Here is a 16,282-nt window from a genome sequence, read left to right on the forward strand (position 1 = left end):
AGTAGTGAGTGAGTTAAGTGAGGTAGTTAGGTTACTACTGGTTAGGGTGACTGACTCTCGTCCATCCGTCCCTCTCTCCCTCCTCCTCCCTCCCTCCCTCCTCTCCTTCCCCCGCCCAACGAACGAGTCGCTCTCGTCTCGTTGACCAACAACAACATCAACAACTGGCACTCTCTGCCTTGAATCACTCCCTCATTTCCCCCCTTCCCTTCTCTTCCTTTCCCCCCAATCTCCCCTTCCACCATTTCCAACTTCCCCCTTCATCCAATTGCCCTTTTTCATTTTCCTTGTGTCTACTTCCCCTTCGGACTTAAAACCAACTTCTTTCTTTGCCTTACTTTCCTTTCCCTACGTACCCTTCCTTTCGCATTGACCCTTGGTCCTTCCTTTTCTTCTACCACCTCATTTTCACTCTTAATAATCCCTACTTATATCTTTTTTGATCTTATCTATTGTATAGTGTGGACGCTTCATTGCATCCGCCTGTACCCGTAATTTCCTGGATCCTCCTTCCCTCCGTCCTTGGTTCTCATTCTGCGCCCGCTTCTCGGCGACTCCCTTGTTTCGCCCGCACGCCGCTGCCTCGTCCCGAAGGCGCACATCTGGTCGCACACGCACAAGGTTACTCTGCGTTTACTGGACAGGCACGCGTTTGTTGTCCGAAGCTTCTCTTGGAGCAGGTTTTCACTTCCCTGCCCCAAGTCTCTTCGTCACAGACGAGGCCTAACCGCCCACCTTCGGCTCCCGGTATCGTAATCCGCCGATACCAAAGTGTTTTTGTTGTCTTCTTCGGTCGGCAATCGACGCGGCCACCGCAGCGAATCATCGGTCACCAACGCGCATCCCCTATTGTTTGACGGTCGCGAACTCTTCCAGCCTAGAGGTGTTGCGAAGATCGGGTCGCAGGTCGGCTCACCGAATCGCCATTCGCATTGGAGAGGAAAACTAAGAATAAGCAAGCAGGCCGGCAAAGAGATCGTCGCATAACCGGAGGATGACCGAAAATTAAAACGAAGAAAACGAGAAACGAAGCGACGACTGTGCGGGCTATTGACGTTGGCTGTACCCTCACCCTACGGGATTAGGCACAGCCTGCTGTTCGATCAGCCGCAAGAGTGGCTGTCTCTTCAGGCCGCATGATCAACGCTACTGCCGATGGTGGACGAGGGACAACTGGCAACATGTCGACAATCGAAGACCCTTTCGTTTCCGCCTCCCAGGAGGGCGCCGTTCCTCGCGATTCGCACCGGTACTCATCCTTTGACACCCAGCTGTACAGTCTAGATGCATCCTCCCCGGCGCAGGCAAAACGAGCCCTCGAAGCGCATCTGGCAGAGACAGAGCGTAGGCTCGAGGAGGCCAGCAAGCTCGGCACTGCTCTCATTGAGCAGCAGAAGGAGCTCGAGGAGAAGTTGAAGGAAGTCGAACAGCAGCAGGAGGCGGGCCAGATTGGGCCCGACCTTCGTCAAAAGCTCGCGGATTTGGAGAAGGAGTACAATGAAATTGGCCGGGAAACTGCGCGGGCTTTCCTTGCCCCGAAACGCATGGCGGGTGGTGAGGACAGTCACTTGGGCACTCCATACGAAAAGGTATGCTGAGGCTATTGTATAAGCCGCTGAGCGTCCGCAGGTTGCTAATCATCCTTCGCAGTCACCAATCAGTCCTGCCCTGTTCGCCGGTCAAGCAACGAATTCCCCAAGTAAAGTGAGCGTACCGTCTCGCAAACAGCGCAACCAATCTTCGACCCGCGTCCATGACATCGAATTCGCGACCGAAATCTCGACCTCCCTCCTGGCCCAGGTTCGCCAGTTACAGGCGTTGCTTGCTGAGCGCGAGGAGGCTTTAAAGATTCTCAACCTGGAAAAGTCAAGGCTTGAATTGGAGGCGGAGGGGTACACCCAGCGGATCCGTGCTCTGGACGAGAGCGAAGAGCGCTACAAGGACGAGAACTGGGCGTTGGAGACAAAAACCCACGAACTGATGGCGGCAGTCAAGGAGGCAGCCGATCGAGAGAGTAGACTCAACAGCAACCTGGGTGTTCTGGCCTCCGAGAAAGGCTCCGTCGAACGAGAGCTTGAGGACTTGAAGCAAGTCAATGCGAAATTGATCGAGGATCATACGGCAGCTCAAAAGGCCAATGATTCCGAGATTCATCTCCTGCGAAGGAACCTCAATGCTGGAGATGCCGAGAAGCTTGCTCTTCAAAAGAAAGTGGAGGAGCTGAACTCGCAGAACGAAGAACTCGCGCGAGCAGTGGCAATGCGCATTCGTCAACACGAAGCAGAATCCACTCGCGAGGTTTCTCGTGGCCATGACTCGGATGATCAAGACCAATCCACGCCAGAGAACTCTCCTCCCCCGTCGCCCAACAAGTTCACGCCTCGACACAACCATCTGGAAACCGAGACGCTGCGGAGTTCTCTGGGTCATGCCCATCGGATGATCCAGAATCTCAAGAGCACTATTCATCGCGAGAAAACCGAAAAGATTGATCTCAAGCGTATGCTGCAAGAAGCTCGTGATGAGATAGAACAGCGTCGCCGCGAAGCCGCTGCCCCAACGAACCCGTCAAGCAAGCGCCAGAAGACCAAGGCTGAGGCCGCCAGAAAAGCTCCTCGGCCTGACTTGCTGGGTGCTGGACGGAAGAGGGCAGAGATCGAGATCCAGGATTCGGACTGGGAAGACAATGCTACCGAAGCCAGCCCGTCTCACAAGCCTTCCATGAAGTTGCACCAAGGCCGTGTAGGAGGACAATCGTCCGACGAACCTAGCGATGCGTACCAGACTGCCACCGAAGCCGACGACCACTTTGAGACGGCCAACGAACGAGAAACCGCGACCGAAAGCGAAGCTTTCCAGACCGGAATTGAAAGCATGGCTGACGATAGCACTGATACCGATGAGCTCACGGAAACCGAGGAGCTGCAGCGGACACCGCGCGGAAGAGTGTCATCCTTGACATTGACGAAAGCTCGCGATAGGACTTCCTACCAGAGTACTGCGTCTACCTCAGGCGATGAAGACGAGGATTACGACGAGGGCTTCCCGTCGCCTAGCCAAATGTCCTCGCCTAGATACCGCCTAAGGAAGAAGAGGAGCGTCATGAGGAAGATTCGTCCTTCAGGAGAAGCCCCGATGGCTTCTGGAAGCCGACCTTCGAGTGCGCGAGAGTCCCCCGCGACAAGCTTCACTCAAGGCTTGCCATCCTCTGAGGGTCAAAGTCTCTTCATGGAGCTTGCTGAACTAGACGGAGAGGAAGATGAGGGTGCCTTTGGCCCCTCTATGCGATTCGCTACTGGCTCGCAGTCCTCAACCCCACGCATGCTGCCTACCCCTGACTCCAGACGACCTTCGGAGGCTATACTCGACGCGGTTCCCAAGCCTGTTATGGTCGATTCTGGCATGATGACTGATCCTTGGGTCCCCACAAGTGTGACGACAACTAGCCTCCAGGATACGAACGATGAGGAGGCTCGTGGTTTGCCTACAACTCCCACAAAGACAGTTATGTCCGATGCTAGCACCGCGACCGAGGTAGAGTTACCGCCGCAATTGACACACGCAGGAACACAATGGACTCCCATCGAGGCAGAAATGGAGAAGGACCAGGCCGTTGTAGATGCTCAAGATGTCAAACCGGTCGGCCAACAAATGCCTGTTATGGAAACGAATGTCTCTGCGGTTTCTTTCCAGGAGACTGTTCCTGTGGCACCAAGGCTACCAGAATTGAGCACCTCATATGCTGTTGGGGGTACCACAGAGCCCGTCGCCTTCGCTGTTCCCGAACCGCCGGAGGTTACACTGTCAGCCATTTGCTCGGAGTTGACTGCGCCGGCTGAGGCAAAACTTCCTGAGCCTGAGCCTGCATACGTGGCAGATATGACCGTCTCGGCGATCGACTTTCAGTGTACACTGCCCGTCGCGCCAGCTCTTCCAGAACCCGCGCCCCCAGTTCTGTTGTCCGAGCAAGGCACCAGTACCGAGATGCCCGAGGTGTCTCTGTCAACTATACTGTCGCAGCACACAGAACCTGTTGAAGCCCTTGTGGAGCCCGTGGAGTCAACCCCTGAAGTCGCGCTTGCAAACGTGGAAGCAGAATGCCCGGAGATTGCTCTGTCTTCAATCTTTGCTCAGCAGACACAGCCGGTAGCGGCTATCCCAGAACCGAGGGAGATCACCCCTGTAGTCGCCATCGAGGAGCAAACGGCGCCCAAGGCTGAGCTCGTGTTTTCTTCCATTTCTTCCCAACAGACAGAGCCCATTGATGCTGTTGTACCCGAGCCAACGCTTCCTAGCCTTGCCATCTCTTCTACGGCCTCCCAATGCACTGAGCCTATGCCCGCACAGGTGCCTGAATTGCCAGTCCCTATGGTGTCACATGTGTCACTGTCCACTGTCAGCTCCGTGGAAACCTTGCCAGTTAAATCCACTCCCCCGCCACCTGCAATTCCCGTGCTTCAATTCCCTGACGAGAACGCGGCTCCAGAGTCGAATGACAAGTCGCTTAATAGCAGCTCGATGATGGAACCGCCTTCGCTTGTGGTTTCAGAAGATACCCTGGACGATAGTACAGTCAACAGTGCAGCCAACATCAAGTTGGATGAGTCGCTCCCCTTGAGTGCCATTTCCGGGAACGCTGTCCCACGTCACGTGCGGAAGCATTCGTCCTCCAGTCGCGCAGATCAGGGTGCCCAGACGATTCTGTCGTCGAAGCAAATTGATCAGATTCTGATGGATCGTATTGTGGCCCGGCCATTGTCTCCTCCAGACAGCGACAAGGCCAAGGAGCAGAATTCGTCTCCCTTTGCCACTCCGAAGGCAAGGACTCGCCCGACTCACCAACCCTCCGCAACGTCTCTCCCGTCCCACAAGAGGCCTGGAAGTGCTCTTAGCCAGACTTCTAGCATCCAGAGCCATCCTCCCTTGCCCGTGGATCATAGGGAGGCCATCATGGCAGCGGAGAAGAGATCGTTGGAACAACGCCCCTCTTCTCCAAGCCTGATGGGCCCGCCTCTTGCCCCAGCGTCTGCCTACAGGACGAATGTAGCTCAGCGTCCACGGACTCCCAATGACTCCAACCTTCAACCTGGAACCGCAACTACAATGTCACGGATGAAGGTGAGGCGCGAGAGCCATGTGTCGCGGAGATCGTCTGTGTCATCATTCGCTTCTGAGATTGAAGAACGGTTCAATGGCCATCCGAACCCAGCTCTCGGCCCTCAAGGTTATGCTGCCGGTACAGATCCGCGAATGATCCAGGCAATCACACAGACTATGATCGGAGAGTTCTTGTGGAAATACACCCGCAAGACCGTGTCCGGGGAAATCTCCAACTCGAGGCATCGCCGCTACTTCTGGCTCCACCCGTACACGCGCACGTTGTACTGGAGCGAACAAGATCCACAGAGTGCTGGCAAGAGCGAACTCCGCACCAAGAGTGTTCTGATTGAAGCTGTCAGAGTTGTTCCAGATGACAATCCTTATCCTCCCGGCCTTCATTGCAAGAGTCTCGAAGTGGTTAGCCCGGGCCGCCGGATCAGGTTCACTGCAACAACTAGTCAGAGACACGAGACTTGGTTCAATGCTCTCTCGTATCTGCTGTTGCGCAACTCGACGGAAAACGGTGAGGAGCAGGAGGGTGATGCTTCACTGGAAGACATTGATGAGTTCAACCCCGGATTCCGCTCACGGTCGCGTCAGACATCCCGGCTGTCATTCTCGTCTTCTCGGAGTCGTACAAGCCGGAACTGGCCTAAGCAACGTGCAGGGTCCATCCTGTCAAACCGTCGGGCGGCCACCCCTGGTCGTAGTTCCCCGGCCTTGAGTACGCCGTCTCATTACTCGGACCAGAGACACGGCTCTTCCTCCCGTCTTAGTACAATCTTGAACACCACAATCAAGGGTTCTTTCGGCCGAAAGGGTCCTAACTATGCTACCTCGAGCATGCATGAAGGAAGCCTTCATACACATGACAGCGAGGAAGATCTGCGGCAGATGATGGAAAGACAGGATGATCGGCTCGAGAATGTACGGGCCTGCTGCGATGGTAAGTTCTTTGCCCCCTGATCTTGCGATTCCGTTGCCCTACCATCATAACAAAAAGCTAATGACCTTGAAACAGGCAAGCATGATGTCGGCGCGCTGTCGAGGACCAGCAAATACAGCCCCCGTGTCAACCGAATCCACTCCCATCACTGAAACCGTCATCGAGAGCAATCTACTGAGCCGTGGCCCTGAGGCCTACCTGGCGATTTTCCTCTAGTTTCTTCCCATGGTGTTAAACATTTGCATGAGCCTCTTTTGCATTATCACTATAGTCATATTTTGGCACCTCATCATGTTCATTTGGTGTTTATGAGCGCAGAATCAGCGTCTGGATCAGCTTAGCCGCGAGTTTGCATACCCCCTGATGGGCACATTCCTCACTGCCGCCAGTTTCTATACTTTAGTTCCTTTTAATCTCTGGGGCTTGACCTCATCTCCCCTCTCCTGTGCCCCCATCATTTTTGTTGTCATTCATTTGCGAGCTGTTATCGCACGAAACCATCCATCCATATGTTTCCTATGTTGGTTACTCAATTGTGAGCTTAACATACTTACTACCTTGTGAACTTGGGCCACTCATTACCCACTTGGCTTGATTGCCATCTGCCACAAATTTTTCGTTCTTTTTTTCCTCTACATTTTTCATTTTTCTATAACAACAGAATACTGTGCATTTACCTGTGCTGGATTGCACCCGTGTACGATCGAAGCTGTATTTCATCCCCCTTTTTGTGAACTCAAATTGGTTGCGATTTTGATGGCGGGTTGTCCTCTTTGTCGACCAATTGCACACAATTGGTTAGCTTCGCATGTACCAATGCGATTGGTTGGTCAGTTAGTATCCATGTCGTTTTTCTGGTGTGCTTTTTTACATTGGGGAAATTGATTAGGTTGACTACCCTTGTGATAATCGAAGATCGTGTGTGAGATTGAGGGATTCTGCTAGCCAATCGTAGAGAGAGACGAAGAGATACTAACTAAACGATAAAAGAGTCTAGCCCTTAGTAGCTTACCCATAATCACCACTAAAAATGTTCCATCATTTCAGTTCTCATCAATATTTTCGATAATTATCTAAGGGTATCATATATAAACTAAGGTCATAACATATCTATCAATCACCGGTAATAAAAACCGAAAGAGTCATGACTAACAAGTCCTAGTCGGCTTCGCCCGTCCAGCCGGCCAATAGTCAAACAGGTACTGAGCTTCCCATGTCCATGGGCCACCATCGGTGTCTGGTTCTTCTTCGTTGGTGTTGTTATTGTCAGTTGTATCTAGAGGGCTGTTACCGCTCTCTGAAGCTCGACGGCGATGATTGTGATGTTGTTGTGGGGGAGGACGGGTATTGTTATTGTTGGTATTGGTGGTCATGTTGAAGCGAGTAAAGGCTGTAGGATCGGAGTGTGCTTTTTGGAGGGAGGAGGTTCTGCGCTCTGTTCCGGCTTTTAGGGGTTGAGGTGGTTTTGGTGTAGTTGTTCTAGGAACGGTGGTGGTATTGTGTTGCGGGCGCGGCGGGGGCGAAGGTGGTGGGTTATCATTATCGTCGTCATCTGATAATACTATGGGGTCGTTGTCATGGTCGTTGTCATGGTCGTTTCTAGTATAAGGTGATGGTCAGTTTGGTTTGTTCGGCATTCTGGGGGTTTGGTACATACTGACTCTGATTGTGGATGTGGATGTGGAAGTGGTTGTGGTTGTGGTTGTGGTTGTGGTTGTGGCTGTTGTTGGGGTTCTTGTTGTTGGTGTGGTTGTTGCTGCTGCTGAGCTAGGATGGTATGGTACATGAGCTTCTTGCGCGAGGGTTTGGTTTTGCTGGGGAGGCGGAGGATGTTGGCTGGGGGGTCGTTGTTTCTTGGTGGTTCTGCTTCTGCTTCTGGTGTTGGAGGTTGGGGTTGGGGTGGTTCTCGGGGCTTGGGAGGATTGGGAGCGGTTTGCTTTCGCTGGGGTATATTGTTGGCCTGGTGCGTGGGTTCCAAATGAGAGATGGGAGGGGCTGTGGTGCGGTTCTTTGGGTCATTTGTTCTAGAGTGTGCGATTGATGTTGCCTCTGTCTGTCTTCTTGACATCTCCGGCTCAGGTCCTGTCAGATCGACGCTTGCTGGTTCACGCCGACGGGCCACACTCTCGGACGCGGTCTCTGTCTTTTTTCGTTTCGCAGGGTAATCCACCTGCTCGTTCCCTTTTCTATTCACTGGCAATGTATGGTTTGATGTAGGACACGTCTGAGGCGAACCTGCGCGCTGTTTCGGAGTCGGAGTCTTCTTGATACCCAGAAGATCATTTAGAGAGCGGGTCGGTTTCTGCTGGGAGGGCAAAGAAGGTCGTGCGGGCGTAGAGGAATTATAGACGACTGTTGTAGGGGTTGGTGTCCCTCCGGGTCGTTGAGATGGCGAGCCTTGGCCTTTTCTTTTGTTACTATGCAACCCCGACAGGTCGGTCTCCGTTCTCTCCACCGGTTCGCAAACTTCAATCAGGGCGCCGTTGTCCAGCTCCAGTTCGTCACCGTCTTGGATGCCCTCATCCTGTCGGCAGTGGTGGTCGCCCACGTAGTTACCGGCGACATCGTATACCATGATGCGTTTGTTGAAGGTGTGGTATCGGAGAAAACCATCTTGCCAGCGCTTGGCTTTGCGTCGCATGTCATAGGTGTAGAGGCAGCGGAAGCGGATCACCGGTGCGGTGTTTTGGGTCGCGGGGACGTTCATACTGGGGGTACTTCGTGGGGTGGCCATTTTGGTGTGGATGGAGAATGGTCGAGACAGAAACAGGGCCCTTGATCGGTGGCCCTGTGTCTGATCACCATCTAAGAGGGGGAGAGAGGGAGGGAGGGATTGATTGTTGCGGGGAAGAAAGTCGAGAAGATTGGCGGAACTGAGCCGCGGAGACGGGATGTCTGCCTCAGGCAGGTAGCATGTTAGTCAATCTGCATTATTAGTTATTGATTTGTTTTGACGTGCATATCAGCAATGCACGCCATTCCCTGTCATCAAATCATTCGTTTTGGCTGCAACGGAGTCTGCCTTGGCGGTACCACTTGGTTACTGGAGACAATTGCGCAATTCATCCCACGAAGTGTATCCTTAATTACGAGGACCGCGCGGCACAAGCTATAGAGAGCATGTTAAGGAGGTTGTCATTACACTTCATACACAGATAAATAGCATATTCCCACATACAAAGTAGCAATATCTGGCATATCCTTTAGCGTCAGGGTAGTGCATCGACTAGTTGGAACTGGTCCGTTCCCTGGAAATCACCAGAGAAATCCATTCATGTGAACCTGATCGACAAGGTACTTTCCCACCGCAGAAAGAAAGATATTATTCGCGACAAAAATAGCGTTGCGTCAGCCCATCCAGCCAGAAGGCTGAAACACGCTTGAGACCCTCTTTTCTTTCCCTTTTGCTGGGGAAAGCAGCAGCAGCAGCAGCAAAAGTAGTAGTAACGGCCCCTCTGAGGGGGGCTGCGTCATGCGCGGCTGGGCTTAGTTCTCACGCGCAAATGAGTCCTTTTCCAGCAATGCCACGATTCCTCATTCTCTCTCTTCTTCTCCCCCTCCCTGTTTCTAAACTTCTCCTGATTCCGCGGTCATTTTCAATCCCTTTCCTCGTCCCTGAATCTCCTTCTTCGCCAATGACCGTCTCTCTATCCTGATCACAAATTCCCCGCCTGTCCGTCTCAATCTCCGCATTTCTCCCTTTCTCCTCCTCCCCTCTTCCCCTCCACTGAGGGGCCCAATTGGCACATCATGCAGTCGATGCAGAGGCAATTTGGCCGACTGATGAAACGGTCGGCCGATGACAGCCAGGTGGCAATTCTGCTCAAGGATTTTGAAGAAGCAGACAAGATCTTAGGACGAGTAAGTAGTACATCATATTATATTTTCTTTTCCCAGCATCATGCTTTAGCGTGCACTTCCCCTGCGGGGTGTGATTTGTTGATATCCTTCCGTATCTTTGGAAACTGACAGCAATTCTTCCGCATTCCAACAGATCATCGATTCCACCAGCGCATGGCGCGATGCTTGGTCGTCTCTCTTGACGCACCAAAATCGAATGCTGAGCGAGTTCGAAGGCCTCTATGCTCCCATCCTCGGCTCATCCGATTCTTCTGCGCCACAACCTGCCTTAACCCCACAGGCCACCCTGGCTCGGACCAACAAGCTCCGCGAGCACTATGAAGACCTCCGGAAAGATCTACTAGGGGACCTGGCTGCCATCGATGATCGCATGATCCGACCTGCGTCGCAAGCTAGGGAATTTATAAGCCCAGTTAAGAAGACCATCAAAAAGCGAGATGATCGAAAGGTGCGCATTATCTTGCACATGGGGGACCCATAGGAACCTTGTTCCTGGCCTCCCGCTCAGGAACCCGCCCATCAATGCAACCATTCCATACTAACTCTATTCCCATTCTAGTTGGATTTCGAGCGCTACCAAGGGCGCGTAGACAGCTATGCCAAAAAGACGAAGCGATCAGACCGGGACAATGCAGCCCTTGCCAAGGCAGAAAGTGACCTTGCCAAAGCGACCGAGGTACGTGCCATCTGCCATCAATCCATCTATCTATATTTGGTCTCTAACGGTCGCAGGACTACCACGCAGCGGACGACCACCTGCGAGAATGCCTACCACCTTTGATCGCCGCTGCATTCTCGCTACTTCCTCGTCTGCTCGCCACACAGATTGAGATCCAAAACACCATGCTAGCCAACTACTATACCGTAGTCCACAACTACTGCCAGGAGACGCAATTCCCATCCCCAGCCCCTCCAATGGAGCAAGTCATCCAAGAATGGGAACGCGACCACCTCCCCGTCCAACAAGAAGTCGAAGCATTCGGCTGCATCGTCAACGGCAAAACCGTGAAAATGTCCCAAGTCCCCGAGGAATCACGAACCTCCCGCCTCACCAGCCGTCTCCCAGCCATCAACGGATCCTCATTCTCCCGTCGTCCCTCGAACTCAAACACAAACAGCGAGACTCCTCCACCCAAGCCCCCACGGCCCACTTCACCGTCTGCTACAGCTGCAGCTACAGCGACAGCAATCAGCAACAAAAAGCTCCCCCCACCCCCCAAACCATCCTACGACACCAAACCATCCCCTGTCTTCGAAACCAAACCCCGATTAGCCTCCTCAGCATCCAACAACAACCTCACCATCCCCTCCACCTACCACCTCTCCCCACAACCATCCTCCTCCCCAGGCACCGAATCCTACTACTCCGCAACCGAGCACGCCCGCACCCCATCCCCGGGCCCCTCATCCTCCGTCGCTGCCCGCGCCGACTACTTCAGCCGCATCCAGCCCTCATCCACCCCATCCAGCACCATCCGAGCAACTTCCCCCGGCGTGAGTGCCTTAGTCGCTGGGAAAAAGAAGCCCCCGCCGCCGCCCCCACCTCGGGCTAACTCGAACAATGCCATGTACGTGACGGCCCTGTATGACTTTGGAGGTCAAAGCGCCGGAGATTTGGCCTTCCGCGAGGGAGATCGCATCCGTGTTTTGAAGAAGACGGAGAGTACGGATGATTGGTGGGAGGGGGAGTTACGCGGGGTGAAGGGGAGTTTTCCGGCGAATTATGTGGAGTGATTGTTTTGTGGTGGTTGAAGTAAGTACATAGCTGGGAGGATGGGTTGTGTGGTGGTGGGTAGGGGGTAGGGGAAGATTGACAGAGTCAAATGTATTCCATATATTTATTCATATTTAGTAGTTAATATCTTGATATCAATTCCCCTTGTTGGGGGGGTATAGTGGTTAGGGAGCGGATCATACGGTGTATACAGTGTACATGGATTGTCTTCTCTGATTAAGAGGGCAAGTACTCATGTGGAAGCGAGTCAGCCTGACAATGACTTGGTATAAGTTTTATCATCATACACGCTATTACTAGACTGAGTTGTCTCATCATCTGCCACAATCGGTGTTTGTTCATTCTTTGAAGCGTCAGTCATGACCAAAAGGATAACCGAAAAATACAGATAACCCATTCCTAGTAGGGCACTCGCGAATGTAGACTTCTGATCGATGGTTTAAATAAACGCACCCTCGGATGGTGCTGCGTCGGATATTTCGGTGGCCACTCGTCGTCGGCGACTTTCCAGAAACATATCCACCATGCGTTTACTCGAAATGGGGGAGTACATGTTTTGCAGTTGACTGTCCTGGCTGGTGACCTCGTGATACCCACTCTCGACACGGACATTCTCGTCAGTCAATCTTCTATTCTCATAAGGTGCACGTGAAGTCCTGAATTGGGAGGCCTTCAAATCCAATCTGGAAGGCTGTCTACTGTAGCCTCTACCCCCTGTTCTCCACCGGGCTTTGTCCGTTGCATCTCTTCTTGGGGTCGGGGACTCAGGGGCTCGATATCGATAATTTAATAGCGCAGGTACTGGTGACAAGGCCATACCATCAGGCCGTGTCTCGACCCGATTTATAAACAAGCTATGCCCGCTGGAGCTGCTTGATACCTTGGGGGTCAAGTCCGCCGGCGGCGGAGGTGGAACCAGAGTATCTGGTTGCTCCTTCGGGGCAATGATTGTGGTGCGTATACTCGATGACCGACTGAATGGACGCGAGAAGTTATTTCTGGCTGTCACTTTGCAGGTCGTCCACAGGTCTTCGTCCGGTGATCCACTCCAAAAGCCTCGTCTGTCTCGAGATGGGGTTCGGTAAGCGAAATCCGCTGTTTCGTCTTGGATTTGGGCATCTTCTCGATAGTGACGCCTGGTAGGTGTGAGGCATTCAATTCGCTCCATTTGCGTGTGCATCCATTGCTGCCAATCCCCACTCGGTCGTTGCATCGCATCGGGACCCTGGCCAGGATTACGCTTTGGCGAGCTATAGATCGCCCGCTGACTTGCGTATATGGTAGCCACACCTGGTTCATTCGCCAGTTCAGGGTCATACTCACCCGGTTTTGGGTCCTCTGTGCTTGGCGAGTTTCCACCTGTTGAGCGAGAATATATACTTGGGGAATCCTCGCTTTCCTCGGGGCCCTGAGACCTTCCCATAGCCACGTTTCCAGTCTCGTCTCTAGAAGCCTCCTTGATAGTGTGTTTGGACGATGCCAGTTTGGAAATATCATAATGGTTGTCCTGCAGACGCTTTTGGCCATGGGTGCGCTGAGCCTGACACGGAATTGTTTCGCAGGGCGTGACTGTGCCCGCATCAGCTGTCGTATAGGAACCGGGGCTCTGAAGTGACTCATCGCTGGCGATCAAACGAATCGTCTTCTTACTACGGCGAGTGTACATTGAGGACACAGGTGTCGGAATTGCGCGATGTTCCTTGACGTGGCCAAGGACGATTTCCTCGCTTGCATTCTCCGTCTTGTTCCCATCGATGCGCCTCATCAGCGCAGAATACAAGCGCTGACTGTCTATCGTACAGTTAGGCTTTGGAGTGCGACGAGTGGCCAGTGAAGCATCTTCGGATGAGTCCGGCTTGAGGACTGAGCTTTCTAGTTCGTCTATGACAGACAAAGTGCTGTGGTCGTCTGCTCTATGTGTTACTACAGTGTTTGCTATCGTCGAGTCCGCCCAGCTTGTTACGCGAGAGCGACTTGTGGCAAGGCTCTCAGAGCTTCCAGACTTCTTGACTCCTGTATATATCACAGTTCCCTCGGTACCTGGTGAGGGGAAAAGGACGCTTTCCTCGATGCCAGACTTCAAGAGATCCGAGTGCTTTTCGGATATTGACGAGTGCGACCCTGGTGTCCGTTGTTGGTCATTTGAGGGAGATTTCCCCAGAGACACACGGGCCGAGGATGGTCTGGAGAGCCCAAACACCTTCTTGATTCCTTTCTTGAGGGACGACGACAGTGATCTAGCCTTGCCGTAGGATATAACGTTAGTGGACCGCTGCGTTGCCGGCGACACGCTTGCTAGCTCTGCGTCTGACACCCCCGAACGGAGTGTTTTCTTGAAGGGTTTGTGCTCTCGCCTTGACTTGGGAACTATTAGTGAAGATTTCCGGAGTTCAGTCTGATAGTGTTCCGGCTGCTGGTTTTGATTACGTGCCACTTCAATCGCCGCCTCTTGGTCCTTAGCATATTGGAGAGCATCAGAATCTCGAGTATCCCCTCGGAAGAATGACATGGAGCGTCTCAGCGTGCCAGGAGCGCGTGAAGTATGTTGAGATTCTCTCTTTGCCGGGAAATTATTGCTTAGATATCCAGGTGAGGTCATGCCACGAGATACATGGGAGGAGCGCTGCCAATTCGTGAACATCGATCGGGTCTTGCGGAGTCGCCGATATGAAGAAGGCAAAGTAGCGATCCCGGCATCGAGTCCTCCAAACTCCCTGATAGACGGTAGACCAGCTGGAGGAGATAGATCGCTCGCCTTGTCGAGCACAGACCGACGAAGATCTTCATTCTCTGCGGAAGTATTTGTAAAATTGAGTGCAGCACCTATAGGGCGATGTTGCCTCTGTGGTACAGCCATTTGACTTGGACCACCGAGGACATCATAAGAGCACTTGGAACGCAGCATCGCTCGAGATGCAGCTGTTGTAGCCTGGAATCTAGCGAGTTCTGGGTCGAAAGGTTCATTGGATTGGGAACTGTGATGGCTTCTTCTCATGGACCGGGACGATTGTGACCTTCGTAGGGGTTCCATGGTGTGTACAGACGACCAATGGAGGATGTATTCAGTAAGGAAGTATCAGAAGTAGATGATAGAGATGTAAGGGTGATGCTCCTATTTGAGGCAGTTATCAGAGAAGGTGGATGTCTATGTCGGCAGAGCAGAGGGAAGGCACGAGTTCCTGCCGAAAATGGACATGATGGTTGCACTTGGCCTGTCCCTACCACTCCTATCACAATCACTGCATGACACAAATGGCTTTCCATTGAACTATAGTAGCTGCTATAGGAGAGTCAGGGAGCTGGCGCTCTGCAAACCTTCCCATAAAATCCCTTATTCATAGTACGATAGGGCAGTGACATGTTTGACACCTACATTATAGACAATGAAATCAGTAAGTGACTAACCTTCCGATAGCCAGCACTCTCAAAGTGGTATCTGGTATATTTCCAGCTTGCAGACATTTTGGTGCCAGCACAATGGCCTTATTGATGATATATACCATGTCCTGTCAGTTATATATTCATTTCTGTCTGTACATCACAACAAGAAAAGAAGAGTTGGGTTCTTCAGTGAGTGCAAGTAGTAGGTAGTGTGCCTGGAGATACTACTTAGTAGATGATCGCACGAACCATCATTCGCTCATTATCCATTGCATACTCAGTATGTACTAGGCAGAATTCTACTAATCGTCATTGGTGGGACCCGATCGATCCAACCATACAGAGATATGATACTACTTACTAGTAATCAACATGTGATTTTTCTTCGAGAGAAGGAGATTCTAATATCTATGAATTATTAAATGAGCAACCCTCAACATGTTCCTTAGCACATGTGAAAATATATATCTACGAGTACACACCATTAAATACAACAGCCCAGTAATACACCCATTACATTTACATCAACCCAGGCAGCTCTACACCACTAACTAGTACATACACAAGTTAATCCACTGTAAAAGTAGCAATAAGATCGGAACCCAAAGCCGAGCCACACCACCACCACCACCACCACCACCACTACAGTTATCAACCAACAAATCCCGGCACGGGGTCCCTATCATAGCCGAGACGGACGCCAATCTTCCCGCGCAATGATGATGATGATGACGATGACGACGCCACACCCTCATCCCATCCAACCCGCTCCACCCATCCCGATAAACCCAGTGGACGCGTTATGCTTCATCTCGGGAAGACTGGGGCCGGCATACGTCAGATAGTCAATCACCGTGACCGTGCACACATATACACATACACACGGGTCGCAGGGTCAATAGATATCATGAGCAACACATAAAAGGTAGGCAACTAATTATCTGGTAATTAGTCTCTAATAGTAGTAGAAGAAAATGAAAGTATGACAGCCCGGCATGTACATGTAAGCCGGGAAGCGTTGACATCCGGGATCCGCGCTCTGCAGGGGTCTGGGCCCCCAAGTTCTCGTTCTCCTTCCCCCCGGATGTCACACCGAAGAACATTGAGGAAGGGAAGGGACCAAAAAAAGCAAGTACCAAGGATCGACAACGGTCTGCAGACATTAGATACATTTCCGGAGTCCGGAGTTGCGAAGGAGGAGTAAAGTGGACGGACGGTTCGGGACTGTCAGCCGATCATTCATCCATCCGATTACTTAG

The 16,282-nt window shown here is 52.3% G+C and overlaps 4 protein-coding genes across 4 annotated transcripts; 2 read left to right on the forward strand and 2 right to left on the reverse strand.

The window, feature by feature from the left end:
• Window positions 1–1,181: 1,181 nt before the first annotated feature.
• On the forward strand, window positions 1,182–6,262 carry AtWU_02136 (putative nuclear migration protein (ApsA); the record flags this gene model as incomplete). Its single annotated transcript, XM_035497250.1, has 3 exons — window positions 1,182–1,589; window positions 1,651–6,027; window positions 6,122–6,262. The coding sequence occupies 3 exons, from the start codon at window positions 1,182–1,184 to the stop codon at window positions 6,260–6,262; spliced, it is 4,926 nt and encodes a 1,641-aa protein (XP_035353143.1).
• A 932-nt stretch (window positions 6,263–7,194) lies between these two features.
• On the reverse strand, window positions 7,195–8,780 carry AtWU_02137 (DNA helicase ZGRF1-like domain-containing protein; the record flags this gene model as incomplete). The annotated part of the gene is made up of 2 exons (XM_035497251.1): window positions 7,195–7,645; window positions 7,708–8,780. 2 exons carry the CDS (start codon window positions 8,778–8,780, stop codon window positions 7,195–7,197), a joined length of 1,524 nt encoding a protein of 507 aa, XP_035353144.1.
• Window positions 8,781–9,796: 1,016 nt separating this feature from the next.
• On the forward strand, window positions 9,797–11,641 carry AtWU_02138 (BAR and SH3 domain-containing protein; the record flags this gene model as incomplete). Its single annotated transcript, XM_035497252.1, has 4 exons — window positions 9,797–9,907; window positions 10,041–10,355; window positions 10,467–10,583; window positions 10,640–11,641. The coding sequence occupies 4 exons, from the start codon at window positions 9,797–9,799 to the stop codon at window positions 11,639–11,641; spliced, it is 1,545 nt and encodes a 514-aa protein (XP_035353145.1).
• A 440-nt stretch (window positions 11,642–12,081) lies between these two features.
• On the reverse strand, window positions 12,082–14,673 carry AtWU_02139 (uncharacterized protein; the record flags this gene model as incomplete). Its single annotated transcript, XM_035497253.1, has 1 exon — window positions 12,082–14,673. One exon carries the CDS (start codon window positions 14,671–14,673, stop codon window positions 12,082–12,084), a length of 2,592 nt encoding a protein of 863 aa, XP_035353146.1.
• Window positions 14,674–16,282: the final 1,609 nt, after the last annotated feature.

This window comes from Aspergillus tubingensis (assembly GCF_013340325.1).
Source record: "Aspergillus tubingensis WU-2223L DNA, scaffold_3, whole genome shotgun sequence".
Taxonomy (NCBI): Eukaryota; Fungi; Ascomycota; class Eurotiomycetes; order Eurotiales; family Aspergillaceae; genus Aspergillus; species Aspergillus tubingensis.